At 48.8% G+C, this 18,287-nt stretch overlaps 1 protein-coding gene across 10 annotated transcripts in view; it reads right to left on the bottom strand.

Moving 5' to 3' along the window:
• Nucleotides 1-8,294: 8,294 nt before the first annotated feature.
• PLA2G4D (phospholipase A2 group IVD) overlaps nucleotides 8,295-18,287 on the bottom strand; it is a 34,699-nt gene continuing 24,706 nt past the window's right edge. For 9 of the 10 annotated variants that reach the window (XM_089904898.1, XM_089904903.1, XM_089904879.1 and 6 more), the window contains 7 exons: nucleotides 16,272-16,389; nucleotides 15,779-15,916; nucleotides 15,455-15,562; nucleotides 15,116-15,307; nucleotides 14,677-14,843; nucleotides 13,850-14,036; nucleotides 8,295-12,742 (listed from right to left, as the gene is read on the bottom strand). In XM_089904898.1, the coding sequence (XP_089761024.1) occupies nucleotides 12,516-12,742; nucleotides 13,850-14,036; nucleotides 14,677-14,843; nucleotides 15,116-15,307; nucleotides 15,455-15,562; nucleotides 15,779-15,916; nucleotides 16,272-16,389 (1,137 nt within the window). In that variant the 3' untranslated portion in view covers nucleotides 8,295-12,515. The remainder of the gene's footprint in view (nucleotides 12,743-13,849; nucleotides 14,037-14,676; nucleotides 14,844-15,115; nucleotides 15,308-15,454; nucleotides 15,563-15,778; nucleotides 15,917-16,271; nucleotides 16,390-18,287) is intronic. The other variant, XM_089904885.1, reaches the window with a different exon arrangement.

The raw sequence follows: 18,287 nt of genomic DNA, 5'->3' as shown, positions 1-18,287 counted from the left end.
GAGCAGAGGGCAGTAGCGGGGTGCTAGCATTGCCTGTGCTCAACAGTGACACCATGTGGCACTGACTATATATAAAATAGATAAACAACAAGGACCTACTGTATAACACAGGGAACTACATTCAATATCTTAAACAACCTAAATGGAAAAGAATCTGGGGGACGGGATAAATTAGGAGGTTGGGATTAACATATACACACTGCTGTACGTAAAACAGGTAACCAACAAGGACATACTGTGTAGCACAGGGAACTCTACTCAATATTTTGTAATAACCTATAAGGGAAAAGAATCTGAAAAAGAGTATATATGTATACAGTGAGTCACTGTGCTGTACACCTGAAACTAACACAACATTGTAAATCAGCTATACTCCAATAAAAAAAAAAAAGCTGAAAAGTCAGCTGAAAACCTTGGCTGAAGGGAGGCTGCCCAGTTTCCTCCCCTCACAATTTTAATGGCCAGGACCCACCTCTTTGGATTAATAAGCAGCCCTGGGTGTTTTGTTGTTATCACTGACGGGAGAAATCCAGGAAGGAAAAACATGTTTCTAAGCTCGGCTAGTTGGAGGCTTGAAGTCAATTAGATTGATAATTAAAAAGAGTATAATCTCAATCTGAACTCCCAGCTAGAGGAGTGATTACACATTATTACACTGGGGGTTAATCATCACCCCAGGTGTAGGCAAAAATCACATAAAACACCAACGCCAATTTGCCCAGAAGAGTCCTCACCCCCTTCCTGGATGAGATGGACTCACAGTGATCACACTTTCCAAAGAAGAGGATTCTCCTCCACTTCCTGTTGCCTACTTCAGTAGGTGGCCTTGTCATCCGTCCAGTTGCTCAATGGATTAGTCACAACTCTTTCAGTTGAAGGTGTTGGGAGCAAGCTTAGCATCAACAGGAATGTATTGCCTCATCTAGCTGGGAAAGATGCTGGATTAACTCACAAAATTGAGAAATGAAGACCCTGGGAAGTTGAGAAAGGAGAGAACCTGGGATTCGGAGCAGCAGAACTCTTTCTCTGTCCTGCTCTCCTCTCCTCTTCCTCTGCTTCTCTTTGCCCTGGACCTCAGTCTCTCCTAATGTAGACAGTTCCCCTCCACCGGCAGGGGATATAGTCATTAGCAGCCCAAGCTTCCCAAGCCCACCAAAGGAGAAGTTTTCTCACCAGGCACCTTTATCCTAGGGAAGGGCTCTGATCGGCTTGCAGTGGGTCAGTGTCTACCCCTGGGCCAACTAGTGCCAAGGAGATGACATATGTGGTAGGTCAGTCCTGGTCACACCCTCTCACCTGAGGCCACTGAGTGGGGGTTGTGGGCAGAGAAGAGTGATGGGAACTCTCATTTTCTGGGAGCAAATTGAAGACTAGCACAGTCCACCCTGCAGATGCTGGTATCCACAGCATTTTATAATAAACTCCCAGTTGGACCTTAACATACATGCAGAAAAGTACATGAATCATAAGTGTGTAGTTTGATGAATTTTCACTATTGAACACACTCACAGAAACAGCACCTTGATCAAGGGACAGAACATTATCAGTATCCTAGAAATCTACCTTATGCTTCCTTCCAATCACCACTTTCCTGACCCCCCAAAGGAAAACACTATCCTGATTTCTAATACGGTAATTAATTTGATCAATTTGGGAACTTTACATAAATGCAGTCATTCAGTATTATCCTTTTATGCCTAGTTTCTTACACTCAATATTATGTTTATGAAATCCATCCATATTATTGCATGTAGACACAAAGTGTTCATTTCACAGCTGCATGGCATCGCATTGCATGAATATGACAAAATTTATAAATCTTAGAGGCTTTACCTAGGCGTTTATGTCTTTGAATTTTGCTCTGAATTATATCCTTCTTTGGATATACATGTAAATGCTGGTTACTAATTAATATTTTTTAATTAATTTTTATTGGAGCATAGTTGCTTTACAGTGTTGTGTTAGTTTCTACTGTAGGGCAAAGCGAATCAGCTATACGTATATATGTATCTCCTCTTTTTTGGATTTCCTTCCCATTTAGGACCCCACAGAACACTGAGTAGAGTTCCCTGTGCTATACAGTAGGATATCATTAGTTATCTATTTCATACACAGCATCAATAGTGTATATATGTCAATCCCAATCTCCCAATTTATCCCAGCTGCCCTCTCTTTCCCCCTTGGTATCCATACATTTGTTCTCTACGTCTGTGTCACTAATTAATACTTAAGGTTGCTACATGAGATTAAAAGCATATTTTGTGGAAAGGTGTTACAGAAGGATGAGGATGCTCTGCACACTTGAGGTCCACCTTTCCTCACCTCTTTTTGTCTGGGCAACAATCATTTGTCAACACAGCCCCCTGGTGGCGACTTCCTGAACTGCAACCACGGCTCATAGCAGAGGTTAATTACCGGCTTTTCAAAGTATTATATAAAGTAACCGGTGATGTTTATGGAAATAAAAGTGCTCCATCTCCATCTCACAATCTAAAATACTGATAAAAATTTAAAATAACAACTACCATTTATCAAGTACTTACTATGTGTCAGATATTATGTCAACTTCAACACAGTATTCTGTGTATTCCTTACAGCAAGGCTATGAACTGGTTATTGTTGTCTCGTTTTTGAGGTGAGAAAACAGACTTAAGGAAGTTCAATACTCACTCAAGGTTCATTCCCCCAGACCTCTCCCCGAGGAGGTGTGGGGTTGGACAAGAGCTTGCACCCCTCCTGGGGCTATCTGCTGGGAGGCAAGTGCTTCCAGATCCTCTTCTCACGTCTCCCTCTCTGTCCAAGAGGAAGGGACTTGCACTCCTGCTTTCCCCCATCCATTCCCGCAAGGGGTGCGCGTTGTTTTTGTGATTGGCAGAGGCTCGAGACATTGATTGGGTCATGTCGTACTAGTGGATGGGTTAATACACCTACAGATCAAGAGTCGTGTGGGTGTTTTCTCCGTCTTCCTGCACCTCTGCAGCATCAGGTCAGCCTCTCCTCTGTCCTTGCTAACTGCTCCAGACCAGGTATTAAGAAGGATGACAAACCTTTCTTGGTTTGCTGGGGACTTTCCCCCCTGTGCACTGAAATTCCCAAGTCACAGGAACTGCCTCAGTCCCCAAGCAACTTGACTTCCCTTCTCAACCGTGAGCAGGTCAGGACCAAGTTGTTCCACAGACTCAGCTGTTCTAGATTCTCTAAGAGGATGAGACATTCTTTAGGCCTCCTGGTTCATGACACATGAGTCAATCAGCAATCAGCAACTACCATTAGGAATGAGGATTATCAGGTGAGCTTTGACAGCATGTGGGATGGCCCAGCATGTGGGTTCTGCAGGTGGCCTGGGTACAGGCTTTGGTTTGTTGTACACAGAGCTGCCAAATCAGGTATGGAAATACCATGTTGTTAACCACAGGCTGTGATAGTCCCCCAGTTAGCGATCCTAAGTCTTTATTTATTTATTTATCTGTGGTACGCGGGCCTCTCACTGTTGTGGCCTCTCCCGTTGCAGAGCACAGGCTCCGGACGCACAGGCTCAGCGGTCACGGCTCACGGGCCCAGCCGCTCCGCGGCATATGGGATCTTCCCGGACCGGAGCACGAACCCGTGTCCCCTGCATTGGCAGGCGGACTCTCAACCACTGCGCCACCAGGGAATCCCCTAAGTCTTTATTTTTTATTATGAAATGTTTCATAATACAAGAGGATACATACCATACACACTCATATATGATGTAAAAAGTAATAAAACACATATACCCATGTACTCACCACCACTACCACCCCTGCTTGAGAAACAGAATATTTCCAATGCTTTTGAAGCTCCTGTGTGCCTCCCTGTAAGGGTTACAACTCATCTGAATTTTGTGTTTATCATTTTCTCAACTTTTGTTATATGTTTACTACATATCAAAAATAGATTGTTGGCTTTTGGATACTTGAGTACTAAGTCAAATGCAACCATACTTTCTTTTTTCACTTGACCTTGTGATTTGGGGATTCATCCACAATAATGTGCAAAAACTGTAGTTCATCATTTTCCTTGCTGTATAGTATTCTACTGTTTGACTATTCTGTAATTTATTTATCCATTCCCCTATTGATGGACATTTAGATTTAGCTTTTTGGTAACACAGACAGCGCTGGCGCAAACAGCCTCATATATGACTCCTGGTGTGCGTGTGTACAAGTTACTCTCTGGTATATACCTGAACCTGAAAGTCTTTACTGATCGCCCAGTGACAAAGTGCTGTTCTCTGGTTTGATTCTCCTTGCACCTCAGAGTTCCGAGTTCAACACTCGCATTTCCACTAAACCCTCTTTCCCTGTGTATTAGTTAGGATTCATGATTGTGAGTAACAAAAATCCCAACTGAAGTGAGATTAAGCCAAAAAATGAGCGTGTGTGTGTGTGTGTGTGTGTGTGTGTGTGTGTAGTGAGGCACGGGTGTGGGAGGAACGTATTGGAATGAATGTATGATTGAGCAGTCAGGAGGGGGACTGATTTAAACTAGTATCACCTCTGCAGCCCTAAAAGAAGTCTCTTGGTGTCCCTCTGGTTGGTCACCTACTCATCCCTGAGCCAGCCCCTGTGGCCAGGGGAGCACAGTGTGCTGCTCTGATGGGCCAGGCTGAGCTACAAGCCCAGCCCTGGAGCTGGGGTGGTGGGTCAGAGCCCTAAGCTTGTGGGCTGAGAGTAAAGGAGAAGGGAGTTCCTCACCTGGAGATGGGTACTGCTCCTAAAAGAAGGGTAATGACCACAAAGTAGCCTAAAACAGTGAGTGTCTGACTTGCCCTGGGCTTGCATGTGGCTGGACAAGGTATGTCGCATCCTCGGTGTCTGTTTCTTTCTGCATGGCTGAGGGTGATGAGCTGAAGGTCCTTGCGATCTTGTCTGGCTCTGAACTGTGAGCTCTGGCTGCCTCGTCATCCTCCTCCTTGCTCCTCTTGTGTCTCTTAAAATCATAGCTGGGCCCAACCTTTGTGGCGCTGCGAGGTCAGCCTTTGCTTCTCCAGTCTTCCAGAGCATTCCCCATGGAAGTTCTCAGAAATGCCAGGCTGCAGTTCTGAGCTCACCTCCACGGCACATTCATCTGACCACATGACGTGACTTCTCAGAGGCAGCTCACCCAACGCAGGACAACTTCTCAAGCTAAGCCCGCCACGAAGGCCGGAAGTCTTTCTAAAGTACCTCATCGTTCTCACCACAACCTTTCTTTCAGGCTGCAACCTTCAGAGTCTTCTATGGATCTTCACCTTCCTTATGCCCCTGAATCCAATCTGTCACACAATTTGGTCATTTCCTTCCTATATTATGCCCCTCAGGCCCCCTCTCTGCTTCTTATCGCTTTGCTCACTTTGATGAAGGCGGCTGCCATGCTGTGACCTGCCCTGTGGACAGGCCCGCTGACAGGGAACTGGGGGCAGCCTCAGGCCAACAGCCCATGGGGACCTGAGTTCGGCCAGCAGCCGCATGTGTCAGTTTGGAGGTGATCCTTCCCCAGGGGAGCCTTGAGCTGATCACAGCCCCAGCCAATGCCTTGACTGCAGAGGAACGGCTACATCACGCCTGGGCTCCGCCCACAGAAACCAAATGAGCTGCAGGCAATTGTTGTCAAGAGGTGGAGACAGCAGACATCCTGATCTTGTACCTGAACTTTAAGGACATGAATCTAATATTTCACCATTCAGGATGAAAGGAATTTTTTTTCTTCTTCTAATGGACACTCTATTAGTCAGGGTTCTTCCGAGAAACGGAAAAGAGAGAGAGATTTGGGGAGTCCAAAATCTGCAGGGAAGGCTAGGAGGCCAGAGACTCAGAAAAGAGCTGCCGCCTGAGGCCAAAGGCCATCTGCTGGCAGAATTCCCTCTTGCTCTGGGGAGGTCAGTCTTTGTTCTATTAACGCCTTCAGCAGATTGAATGAGGCCCATCCACATTATGTAGGGTAATCTGCTTTACTCAAAGTCCAGCTGATTTAAATGTTAATCTCATTTGCAAAACACCTTCATGGAAACATCCAGGATGCTGTTTGACCAAATATCTGGGCACTGTGGCCCAGCCAAGTTGACATAAAATTAATCATTACAGATACCCTGTACCAGTTAAGTAAATGCTCTTCTTTTTTTTTTTTTCCAGTATGTGGGCCTCTCCCTGCCGTGGCCTCTCCCGCCGCGGAGCACAGGCTCCGGATGCGCAGGCCCAGCAGCCATGGCCCACGGGCCCAGCCGCTCCGCGGCACGTGGGATCCTCCCGGAACGGGGCACGAACCTGCGTCCCCTGCATTGGCAGGCGGACTCTCAACCACTGTGCCACCAGGGAAGCCCATAAATGCCCTTCTATTCCTAATTTATTAAGGGCTTTTCGTAAGTCCTGAGTTTGTGTTGAATTTTATCAAACAATCTTTTTTTAAAATTTATTTGACTGTGTTGGGTCTTTGTTGCTGCATGCGGGCTTTCTCTAGTTGAGGTGAGTGGGGGCTACTCTTCATTGCAGTGCGCAGGCTTCTCATTGTGGTGGCTTCTCTTGTGGAGCAAGGGCTCTAGGCCTGTGGGCTCAGTACTTGTGGCACGTGGGCTCAATAGTTGTGGCTCGCAGGCTCTAGGGCTCAGGCTCAGTAGTTGTGGTGCATGGGCTTAGTTGCTCTGCAGCATGTAGGATCTTCCTGGACCAGGGCTCGAACCCGTGTCCCCTGCATTGGCAGGTGGATTCTTAACCACTGTGCCACCAGGGAAGTCCCTCAAGCTACACTTTTATATTACTATTCTCATTTGATCTATATGTTATTACATAAAATTTATAAGTTTTCTAAAACCCTTCTTGCGTTGTCGAAATAAATCCAACTTGATCAGGAAACAGAAATGTTTCTCAATTCACCCTTTTCTCACCATTCCCACCGCCACCACATGTGCTGGCCAGAAAGCAGAGTGCCAGCCCAGTGCCAGGACTAGGGATGAGACCCCCTGCAGGGCCTTCTGGTCCGTGCCCACCCCCGACCCCAGCCATCTCTGGGCTTGGCCCAGGACGGCCCACAGGCTGCAGGAAGAGACTTGCACAATCTACACGGAGCCTGTGGGTGGGACCTGACAGCTGTCCAAGTCACAGTCCTCACCCAGATAAGGGTGGGGCTGACGGGATGTCCTGGTAGTCAAGAGGCCTGGGGTAACAGCAGGTAGCTGGTGGTTGGGGGGTGAAACAGACAAATACACTCACATGCACACTCACGTACCAGGTAAGGACTTGAGCTTCAGCCATGGGCTGCGTAAGCACTCCTTGGCTCTGGGTCTCTCTGGCTTTATTGAAAGTTCCCCAAATGGGACAAGTCTTTTTTTCCGCTTATGCCCCCTTCTCAGTCTCCAGAGCCTAGGCACTGAGTCAGCCAAGCTGCAAGGTTGAGGGCACAGTCCTCCAGACTGCCAGGAATTCTGACCCACTTTTAGAGGGGCTTACCCAACTGTGCAGTCTCAGGGGACAGCCCCTACAAGACTGTCCTCACTTCAGACACCAGCTGCAAGTTCAGGGGTCCCCAGGACCACCCTCACTTTAGACCAGCTGGCTACAAATTCGGGGGTCCCCAGGACCGCCCTCAGGTTTGATCATTTGCTAGGATGACTCACAGAACTCAGGAAAGCTCTACACCTAGGATTACAGTGTGTTAGTTTGGTTTTTTTACAGTGAAAGGATACAAATTGAAACAAGCCAAAGAAGGAGACAACAGGGCAGAGTCTGGGAGAGGCTAAATGGGAACTTCCAGCTGTCCCTTCTCCGTGGAGTCACCTCTTCCCAGCCACAGTGAGTGACAGTACGCCCAGAGTATTACTAACTGGGGGCCTTGAGCCTTTGATGTCCAGAGTGTTTACCGGGGCTCCATCACCTACTGCCCACGTGGCTGACCTTTAGTCTCCAAGCCCTCTGGGAGGTCAGGCTAATAGCTTTAGTCCCAGTTCCTCTGGAGGTTGGAACTGATAACAGTCTCTTTCAGAGGCCTCATCACAGATCACACTGTCAGACTGTCCAGCGGCCAAAGCCCCCAGGCAAACAAAGACTCTCCCATCAGGCAGGCCATTCCAGGGGCCAGACCCCTCTTTAAGTCACGTTAATCCTTCACAGTACAATAGGGCCAGCTCCAAAGTAAGTGCCCAAAGACACATGGTGGTGTGACTGTTAGAAGCCTGGCCTTGATTTTAAAGCCTCCAGTTCCAGCTCTGGCTTTGCCACTCCTGAGTTTAGTGATCTTAGCAAGTTGCTTTACCCCTGTTGATACCCACCAGCCAAAGACACCCAGGAACATCACTGTAGTTGAATGAATTTGAGTTTATTGGTACTTGTTGCAACCAAGGAGACCGTACACTGTGGGGAACCACGGAGTGTCTCAGTAAGTAGGAGGTAGGAGGGGTTTATTGTAGGATTTGGGCTTGTATGAGGTGATTTACAGTGTAAAGAATTAATAAACAGAAACCTCAGGTAGAGTCGGGAGGCCAGAAGGGGGGTGTTCTCATGCACTATTAACAATAGCAGAGACCAACAGGAAGAAGAAAGACTCCTTTCCTGGCAAGGACTCAGCCAATGAAAAGCCATGGACTCTGCTTACTAGAGCCCTCCCAGCTTCCTTTTCCTCTCTGTAAAAGCATTCTCTTTCCACTGCAATGTAGGGGCTTGCACACACACACCCCCGACTCTACGGAGACAGAAGCTCCTGCACTTGGGACCCTTCCAAACCTCACTCTATGTCCTTCTTCAGGCTGTTCATCTGTATCGAATAAACTGGTAAACGTGTTTCCCTGTATCCTGTAAGCCGTTCTAGCTAATTATCGAATCCAAGAAAGGGGTCATGGGAACCCTAACTTATAGCTGGCTAGTCAGAAATACAGATAACAACCTGGGACTTGCAATTGACATGTGAAGCGGACGCAGTCTCATGGGGCTGTTCCCTTAACGTGTGATCTGATGCTAACTCCAGGTAGACAGTGTCAGAATTGAGGTGGATTGTAGGACACCCAGCTGATGTTGCAGAGAATCGCTTGGTGTGGAAGAAAGCCCCACTCATTTGGTGACCAGAAGTGTCAGAGGTGTTCTGTTTGAGAAATAAAGGAGAAACTGGAGTGTTTTTTCCTACTCAAGCCAGTAGATACCGTCATCGACATCACTGAAAAATAAGAGTTTGTGATAAAATGGAGAAATTGTAGAATCAAAATAAAGCCAAATACATGAGAGACAGAGGGAAGGATGTCCTGAGGAGAGGTCATCAGATGAGGGCCACGGTCTGTCACTGTGACACCTACATGGTGCCAGGGCAGACAGAGTTGTATGTGAGTTTGTGTGTGTGTGTCCCCTTTGAGTGTGGGAGATCATAAGTGAGTATAGTAGCAATACATAAACTGGATTATATACCATGACCAAGTGGGATTTATCCCAGTAGTGCCAAGTTGGTTTAACATCCAAAAAATCCATTATTGCCACATAGCACATTAAAGAATAAAGGGGAAAAAATATAATTGTCTCAATAGACACAGAAAAAGCATTTGACAAAATTCAACACCTTGCATGATAAAAAACACTAAAGGAGCTAGGAATAGAAGGGAACTACCTCAACCTGCTAAAGGGCATCTAAGAAAAAATGCTTTCCTTCCAATATTATGTACAAGACAAGTATGTCTGCTCTTGCCACTTCTATTATAGAACATTATACTGTTCTAGTCAGGAAAAGAAAAAGAAATAAATGGCATCTGGAGCAGAAATAAAGAAGTAAAACCATCTCTATTTGCAGGTGACATGATCTTATATGTAGAGAATCTTAAGGAGTCAAAAAAAAAAAAAGAGAAAACTATTAGAGCCATTAAACAAGTTCAGCAAGATTACAGGATGCACGATTAATATACAAAAGCATCAATTTTATCTCTTTATAATAGAAATGAGCAATTCAAAAAGAAAATTAAGAAAAGAACTCAATTGATAATAGCATTAAAGAGAACAAAATACTTAGGAATAAACTTAACAAAACAAGTGTAAGACTTGCTCACTGAAAACTACAAAACATTGTAGAAGGAAATTAAAGACCTAAATAAATGTAAAGACAGCACATGTTCATGAATTGGAAAACTTAAAATTAAGACGCAGTGCCCCCCAAATTCATCTATAGATTCAATTCAATCTCCATCAAAATCCCCAGCTATCTTCTTTGCACAAATTGACAAGCTAATCCTAATATTCATATGGAAATTCAAGGGACCCTGAATAGCCAAAACAATCTTGAAAAGAAAGAACAAAGTTGGAGGACTCACACTTCCTGATTTCAAAACTTACTACAAAGCTACCGTAATGAAGACACTGTGATATGAGCATAAGGATAGACAAACAGATCAATGAAATAGAATCAGAGTCCAGAAATAAACGCTCACATTTACAGCTAAATGATTTTCAACTGAAGGTGTCAAGACAATTCAATGGGAAAAGAACAGCCTTTTCAGCAAATGGCTGGAAGAACTGGATATTCACTTGCAAAAGAATGAAGTTGAACCCCTACTTCACACATATACAAATGTTAACTCAAAATGATGGAAGACCTAAATGTAGGGGCTAAATCGATAAAACCATTAGAAGAAAGCATAGATGTAAATCTTCATGATCTTGGATTAGGCAATGGCTTCTTAAATACGACACCAAAAGCACAAGCAGCAAAAGAAAATTTAAATGAACTGGGAACCATCAAAATCAGAAACTTCCGTGCTTCAGAGGATATCATCAAGAAAGTGAAAAGACAACCCACAGACTGGGAGAAAAACTGCAAATCATACATCAAATCAGAGAACATATGAAGAACTTTCTCAATTCAACAGAAAGACAAATAATCCAATTAAAATGGGCAAAAGATCTGAATAGATATTTCTCTAAAGAAGATATACAGGGACTTCCCTGGTGGCACAGTGGTTAAGAATCCACCTGCCAATGCAAGGGACACAGGTTCAAGCCCTGGTCTGGGAAGATCTCACATGCTGTGGAGCAACTCAGCCTGTGTACCACAACTACTGAGCCTGCGCTCTAGAGCCCATGAGCCACAACTACTGAGCCCACGTGCCACAACTACTGAAGCCCGCATGCCTAGAGCCCATGCTCCACAACAAGAGAAGCCACTGCAATGAGAAGCCTGCACACTGCAACGAAGAGTAGTCCCCGCTCGCTGCAACTAGAGAAAAGCCCGCACACAGCAATGAATAACCAACGCAGCCAAAAATAAATAAATACATACATTTATAAAAAAAAAAAGATATACAAAAGTCCAATAAATATGTGAAAAGATCCTTAACATCAACATTATGGAAACGCATACAAGATACCACTTCACACACACTAGGATATTTATAATAAAAAAGACAGACAGTAACAAGAGGTGGCAAAGATGTGGAGAAAGGGGAACCCTCATACAATGCTGACAGGAATGTAAAATGGTGCAGATACTTTGGAAAACATTCTGACAGTTCCTCAAAAGACTATGACCCAAAAAAAAAAAAAAAAAGACTATGACCCAGCAATTTCACTCCTAGGTGTACATGCAAGAGAATTAAAAACATTGTCCACACAAAAGAATTGTATATGAATGTTCATAGCAGCATTATTCATAATAACCAAAAATAGCAGAAACAATCCAAATGTCCATCAGCCCATGAATAAAGTGTGGTATATCTATACAGTGGAGTATTACACAGCCATAAAAGGGATTAAGTACTGATACCTGCTACATCATGGATGAATCCTGAAAATATTACGCTAAGTGAAAGAAACCAGACGCAAAAGGCTACATATTCTATGATTCCATTTATATGGAATGTCCAAAATAAGCAAATCTAAAGAAACAGAAAGTAGATTAGTGGTTGCCTAGGGCTGGGGTGGGTGTGGTTTGAGGTTGACAGTTAAGCGATGAGGGGTTCCTTTTTGGGTTAATGAAAATGTTCTCAAATTGATTGTGGCGATGCTTTCACAACTCTGAATATATAGTAAAAGCCATTGAATTGCATACTTTAGATGGATGAATTATATGGCATATGGATTATATCTCACTAAAGTTGCGTAAAAATAGCATAAGAGGAGAGGAGCAGAGGCAGTAAGGGGAGCCTGTCAGGAGGTACTGTGATTCCTGATACCTGGAGCCACCTTCCAGGCCCTCCCCTGCCCTGCCTGTCCCCACTCCTGGTCTGGCACCTCCAGCTTGCACCTCAACTCCATTCTGTTCAGGCGTGAAAAGAACTACGTGTAAATGTTTGGTCGAACCAGCTGTTCTATATGCTGGCCTGGTAAGGAGTTTATTGTCAGCTCCTTCCAAACCAGCTATGAAGGTGAGGGAGAACTCTGGGTAGGACACAGCCCCTCTGGGCGATGAGACCAGCCGCAGAGGCGGCCCAGGCCTGGGAGAGACCGGGAACTCCAGCCCCATGAGGGCCGTGGCTGTACCCACTGCAGGTGGATTAAGCCCCCAGCCCCCAGGATCAGAGCGTGGCCCTCAAATCTTGGGGACCCCGAGAAGTCTCAAGTCTGCGGCCCTGGAGGCCTGGCCCCCGGGGCCCGGTGCCTCAGAGAGGTCCTCAAAGCCTGCAGGATGGTGCCCTGGCTGTTCCGTACGTTGTAGTCACTGAGCTGCAGCAGGCGGTCAAAGTCTTCCTCCTTGTAGGTCATGTTGAACATGGAATAGGGGGAGTTGACCCCCGTGAGATCCACCTGGCCGTCCGGGAGCTCTGCAGGGCTGCGCTGGACACCTGTCCAGGGGTGGAAGGGGGTTAGGCGCAGGGCCCAGAGGCCTCCACAGCTGGCAGAACGGCTCCTGGTGGCTGGACACAGGGGTGAGCTGCTCCCCACTGAAGGGGTTCCTCCCAGCCCCGTGTCCTTTGCCCAGAACTATAACTGTGGATAGCAGGATGCTATTTTGAGGTATGAAGCATGTGCTGCTTCCCACATTTTCTCACAGCATTACACATCTTCCACGGTTCAGGCCCCCGCCCTGGTATCCACCTCACCCCCAGGGGTAAGGCGGAAGCAGCAGAAAAACAAAGCCCTTTAGGTTAGTGGGTGGATTCTTAAAACTCATGATGGAAGCAAGCGTCTGAAAACCAAAGAGCTTTTGTTTTGCAAGAAACAGTCTTTGTTGAGAAAGAGAATCCCAAGATGTGGGCTTAGCATGTTAATGAGTAAAGCTAGAAGGTTTGGAATTATGGCAGGAACTAGAAAGCCAGAAGATTGCACAAAGGCAGAATTAGGTTTTCCCATCAAAAGGGGATAAAAGTCTGACCAGTTGGTGGGAGGCGAGGATTAGAAGGAATGTGATGAGAGTTCAGATTTCGGGGGCCCTGGAGTAGAGGCCCAGCTCCCTGAGAAAGGACCCCAGAGTGGTCTGCGGTAGAATGACAGAGAGGCCAATTGTGACCCCAGACAGGTTTAGGGGAATCTGAGAGAGAGGGGACCGGGGCTTCTCTTTTCTGGCTGTCCAGCCTGGGGGGCCTTTAGGAAGTCCTCCAACAATGTGGTGCGCAGTAGTGGTGGACGGTGACAGTGCAGGGATTCCCATACATGGCCCCTGCCATAGAGCGGGGGAGCAGAGCCCAGTTGTAGTGACGGGCATGGGGAGGGGGAGGCCAAAGGAGCCTGGGGTCATGACAAAGAGGACACCAGCCCAGTGGCTTTGCAGACGGAGGGCCTCTGCAGGGATCTGGGCATCCACAACAGGCCAGGGTATTGCCGTGTCCCAGACTGGGTGGGACTAGCCTTAAGACTCCTCCCTCTGCTGGCTGCAGGGGCACTGGGAGGGCCCAGAGCGGTGCCTCTGAGGGGCCAGGCTTCCAGGCTGTTAGGAAGGGGGGCTGCCTCACCTGGGGCTGAGTGGTCCCTGAAGGAGGCGTTTACCAGCGGGAAGTGAAGCAGGACAGGGGCATCAGGGCAGGTAGGGTCTGAGAAGAGGTGGCACTCCCAGGGCTGGCGTCGGTCCTGAGGGCTGGGCTCCACACGGGGGAACGGCAGCCCCCGGGCCCGGCAGTCTAGCTCCGTCTGCTGTAGCACCTGGCGGGGCAGAGGGAGCTCAGAGAGCAATGGCTACTTCCCAGTCATCCCAGGTCAGCACTCTAGAAGACGCTAGGACAGCTCCAGCCCAAACTGACTGCTCAAGACAACCTGATTCTGTCCTGCTCGTGGCCCAGTCAAGCTACACAGTGCCTTGGAGGGAAGCAAAGGATCCCGGTGGTCTGCAGTATTGTTTGACTAAAATCTTTAGGTGGGGTACAGATCTAGCACCCCATATGGGATTGCTGTTTCTGGGATATTCAATCTCAGAGCCTCCAGGGCCTCAGTAGGGGACCCACTTCTGTCTCACAGCCCTACCCACCCCCTTCCCCAGAGTCCTCAGGGAGGCCCCTGGGAGGATGGACGTGGACAGGCCAGGCTCTCCTCCTAGCTCTGTCCAGCGGTTCCTCTTGGGGTGGGCATGGCGAGCTTCCTCCCTGTCTACCGTTCTTGGGAGCCCAGGGCCCCAGCACCTCCACAGCCCTTCCCAACCCTGGCAGGAGCCTTTGAGTCACAGCCTGTCATCTCTCCCTCCCCCTGGGGACCCAGAAGGTCTGGGCCAGTGGCCCTGCTGCTCGTCCCTGGAGCATGGCCTGGGTGGGCGAAGGGTCTGGGGTTCCCATGGGGTGACCAGCGGCACCTCAAAGGGCGAGGATAGAGAGTAGTCGAAGGATAGTATGAGGTCCAGCCTGCGGCCTGGCCGGAACATGGAGGGGCAGCTGGTGTTGAGGAAGTAGCCGGCATCCACCAAGCAGAGCTGGGGCTCCTGCGGGGTCAGGTGGCCAGCGGAGGAGTCTACCCGGCTGTCTGATGGGAGAGGTAGCAATAGTCAGGGGCAGCCAGTCCAACGCAGATCATCCACCCACCCCTAATACTGCATTCGCCTCCACGTCCCCTTCTAACCCCTGGTGTCACTCCCTGAATGCACGTGCCAGCCCAGCCCTTCCCAAGACCTCCTCCAAGCCACACCCCAGGAGTGGATGCTGGGACCCCCCAGGCCTCTGCCAGCCCCAGCCATGGTCCATCTCCACCCAGAAGCCCAACCTTGTTACCTGGGGACACATGGCAGTGGCCCTTACCTGCCCAGGTGGAGAAGTCCTTCTGGGCACAGTAGTCCTGGTGCAGCTGGAGGCCCTGGAGGAAGTTGGAGCTGTGCTGGTAGAGTGGTCTGCTCGTCAGGAAGCCCTTCAACATTTGGGCTAGCGCTGTTCCAGGCTGGAGCCACAAGGCCTCCGGCCCTGAGGAGGTCCCCGAGGAGGGAGGGGATTCCTCTGAGCCCAGAGAAGCAGACATTGGTCCATTGAGGGGTCTGGAAATGCCTGGCCCTCCCTCCCCTGACAGTCCCCCCCGCCGACCCTGTAGCATCTGAAGGGGAAGCGGCTTCACCGCAGGCTCCCCTCAGTGCCTCCCTTTCCTACCCAGGCTCCTGATCTTGTCCTTGATGTGCTGCTTCCAGGCATCACTGGAGCTGGTGAGGTTATACCAGGCATCCAGCAAGTTCAGGGAGAAAATGTTGCTCCAGATACCTGAAGGCCAAACTCCCAAGAGAGGTCAGCCTCAGGCCTCAGTGCCCTGCCCCCCATCACTTGGAAGGCAGTGGTCCCCACCCCTGAGTGCAGATGGAGAATAGGAGGGGCAGCGGGCTGCCTCTGCAATGGCCCTTCCCCCCAGCTCAGTATCTGCCCTCCCCGGCTGCTCTGCCCAGACCTGGGCACAGGGCGTTCAGACTGACGACCGCTCACCTTCCAGGACGCAGATGCGGGGCTCAGGGATCCTCCTCATCAGCCGCCCCATGAAGAACTCGGAGCCGAAGAGCTCGGAGGGGATGAAGGCGCCGTACTTCAGGAACCCGACCTCATAGGGGGAGAACTCGACCCACTCTGAGGGGCCAGGAGGGAATGAAAGGACAGGGGGTTGGGGGAGCCCCAGCTCTGACAAGGGCCAAAGACACTGCCCCCCAGCAGGCCTCCGCCTCCTCCCCGCCCGGCTGACTGTTGAGCTGACCTCTCCCCCACCCAGCCCCTTGTCTACATCCTCACCACCACAGCCCTGCCCCAGGACGGCGAGCTCTGCTGGCTACCTCATCAGCCCATCAGAACCACCGTCCTTCCAGAAGGCTGGCCATCTGTGCAGGAGTTTCCTGTGTGAACTCTCTGGGGGCCCTCAGGGTGCAGAGGAGGTGTGCGTGCACGTGTGTGTGTTGGAGGGTGGAGTGGACAGGACTGAGGACTGTACCCTTGAAGTCCGGGGTCTGCAGATTGTTCTCTTTGACATTGAGGCTCAGGTAGAGGGGCAGAGGGTTCTGGCCCCGCTCCAGCGCAGCTCTCTGTCCTGACAGCTTCTGATCCAACACCTGGGGTGGGGGCGTGGGGGCCAAAGTAAGGTTGGGAGCACCCTGGAGGCAGGGTGGGAGCACAGGCTGGGGGTGAGGAGCGTCGGGGTCTCCATGTAGGGCTGTGCACTGTGTATCTGCAGACAGCACTGTTCACAAGGACCACAGTGTCAACAGTGACACCCACCCCTGCATCCTGTGGTTCCAGTGGCCCCTCTTTATGGGTTGAAGCATGGAGGGTACATGGACCCTGATGCACAGGCACAAAGGCACACACGCGTACACACACACACACACACACACACACGCTGCTTTCCAGAAAGGACTCAGAAATCCCCCTTCAGTGTACATTGTAAGCTTTGCCAGGGGATGGGCTGCCCCTTCTAGGTTCACCTGGACCAGTTCAAGTTTCAGCCCCTGCCAAACACTCTCCTGACATTCTCATCTGCTCCTTTCCTGCTTTGCACGGCACAAAGTTGTACCCCACTATTTATCCTTGCCTTTTGTTTCTAATTTTCCCTCCAATAGAACTCCAAGCTCTGGCAAGGACTCTAGCTTGCCTTTTGGGGAAGCCGCCACAGAGCCTCACTGAATTCTAGGGGAACAGAAAGGTCTCCTTCTATCCCAGACCAGAAATGAAAATAGAGTTCATCTCAAGCCTCAGCAAGGTTGAGGGTGGTGACTGCCTGGAACCCCACCTGGGGAAGGATCCTGCTGCCACAGGCCCTGGGTTGTTACTCATGGAGCAGTGTGAGTACCACCTCTCTCTTAGGCTCTCTGAGCTGGAAGGCACCCCGCTCAGCAGCTAGACCTAGGAGGTTCCCACCCTGCCATATCAACCTTTAGCATCAGATTTACTGAGAGTTAAATATACAGATTACTGGGGCTCTTCTGAGAGTCATCAGAAACCACTTAGGAATTTGTCGTTTTAAAACCTCCCCAGGTGATTCTGATGATCAGCCAGATGTGCATCCCGGGACTCTAGCCTAGCCCATCCAACAGGGAGTCCGGCTCCCGCACCCGTGACAAAGCCTCAGCACACCTGGTGTGCTTCCCTTCCCCTGGCAGCCCTCTGTCACACAGTGGGAGCACTCAGGTCACAGCCACCTTTTCCTCCAGTTCTTCAGTGGTACCCAATATGACTTGAGTTATAGGGAATCCACAGGAAATTCTCCAAATATGGCTCAAGCGGCCTGGCACTGAGCATTTGTTATATTTACAAGTTAGTCCTGTGGGTGTGAGTATGTATGTGTGCTGAGGAGGGAGGGGGCTTGATGAATACCTGTGATTTCCTTTCTCAAAGTCTTTTATTTAGGAATCCTGTTTGCCTGCTCTTTTGACGTGTACAATCTTTTACTACAGATGCAATTTCTGCCCTGGAAAAGCCTTGGAAAAGGGTCAGCACACCTCTCTATCAACTGAAACAGCACCCAGTATTCCTTTTCCTTTTAATAGCTCACCAGTAAGTCATGGCAAGTCTCTGGATCTCTACCCGCCCCCCCCCCAGTTTCCAAATGAGGGTCCCCAACCCTGCAGAACACCACTCTGATGACTCAAGGGTCCAACCTGGAGTGTGGGAGCTGGGTGCAGTTGGTGGTGTGTCAGTGTGATCTGGGTCTTGCACAGGGTGGCACTAAAGTGTATATAAAACCTTTTGTCTAGAGTTGAAGAAAAATATGTAAGACCTTTTTAACTCAGGAAAAGATAGGAGAAAAACTGTAAGTCTCTCCTTGAAGAATGGTGAGCAGCTTCTAAGCCTTTCAATGTTTGCCAGCAAGAGAGTAAAAACAAAGTTTCAAAGAGATAATTTGAGAAGCCCTGATTACAACAGGTGTATTTTGTAAGTGGGTTTTTATAAAAACTGAAGTAATATTATAAAAGCATATAGACTAAGTAAGTTGTTCTAAGTTTCAGGGTAT

This window comes from Delphinapterus leucas, chromosome 2, assembly GCF_059928025.1.
Source record: "Delphinapterus leucas isolate spDelLeu-1000000601 "Yukka" chromosome 2, BTC_Dleu_Yukka2, whole genome shotgun sequence".
In the NCBI taxonomy this organism is placed as follows: domain Eukaryota; kingdom Metazoa; phylum Chordata; class Mammalia; order Artiodactyla; family Monodontidae; genus Delphinapterus; species Delphinapterus leucas.
The sequence above is the reverse complement of the archived record's forward strand: the minus strand, read 5'-3'. Positions and strand labels throughout refer to the sequence as shown.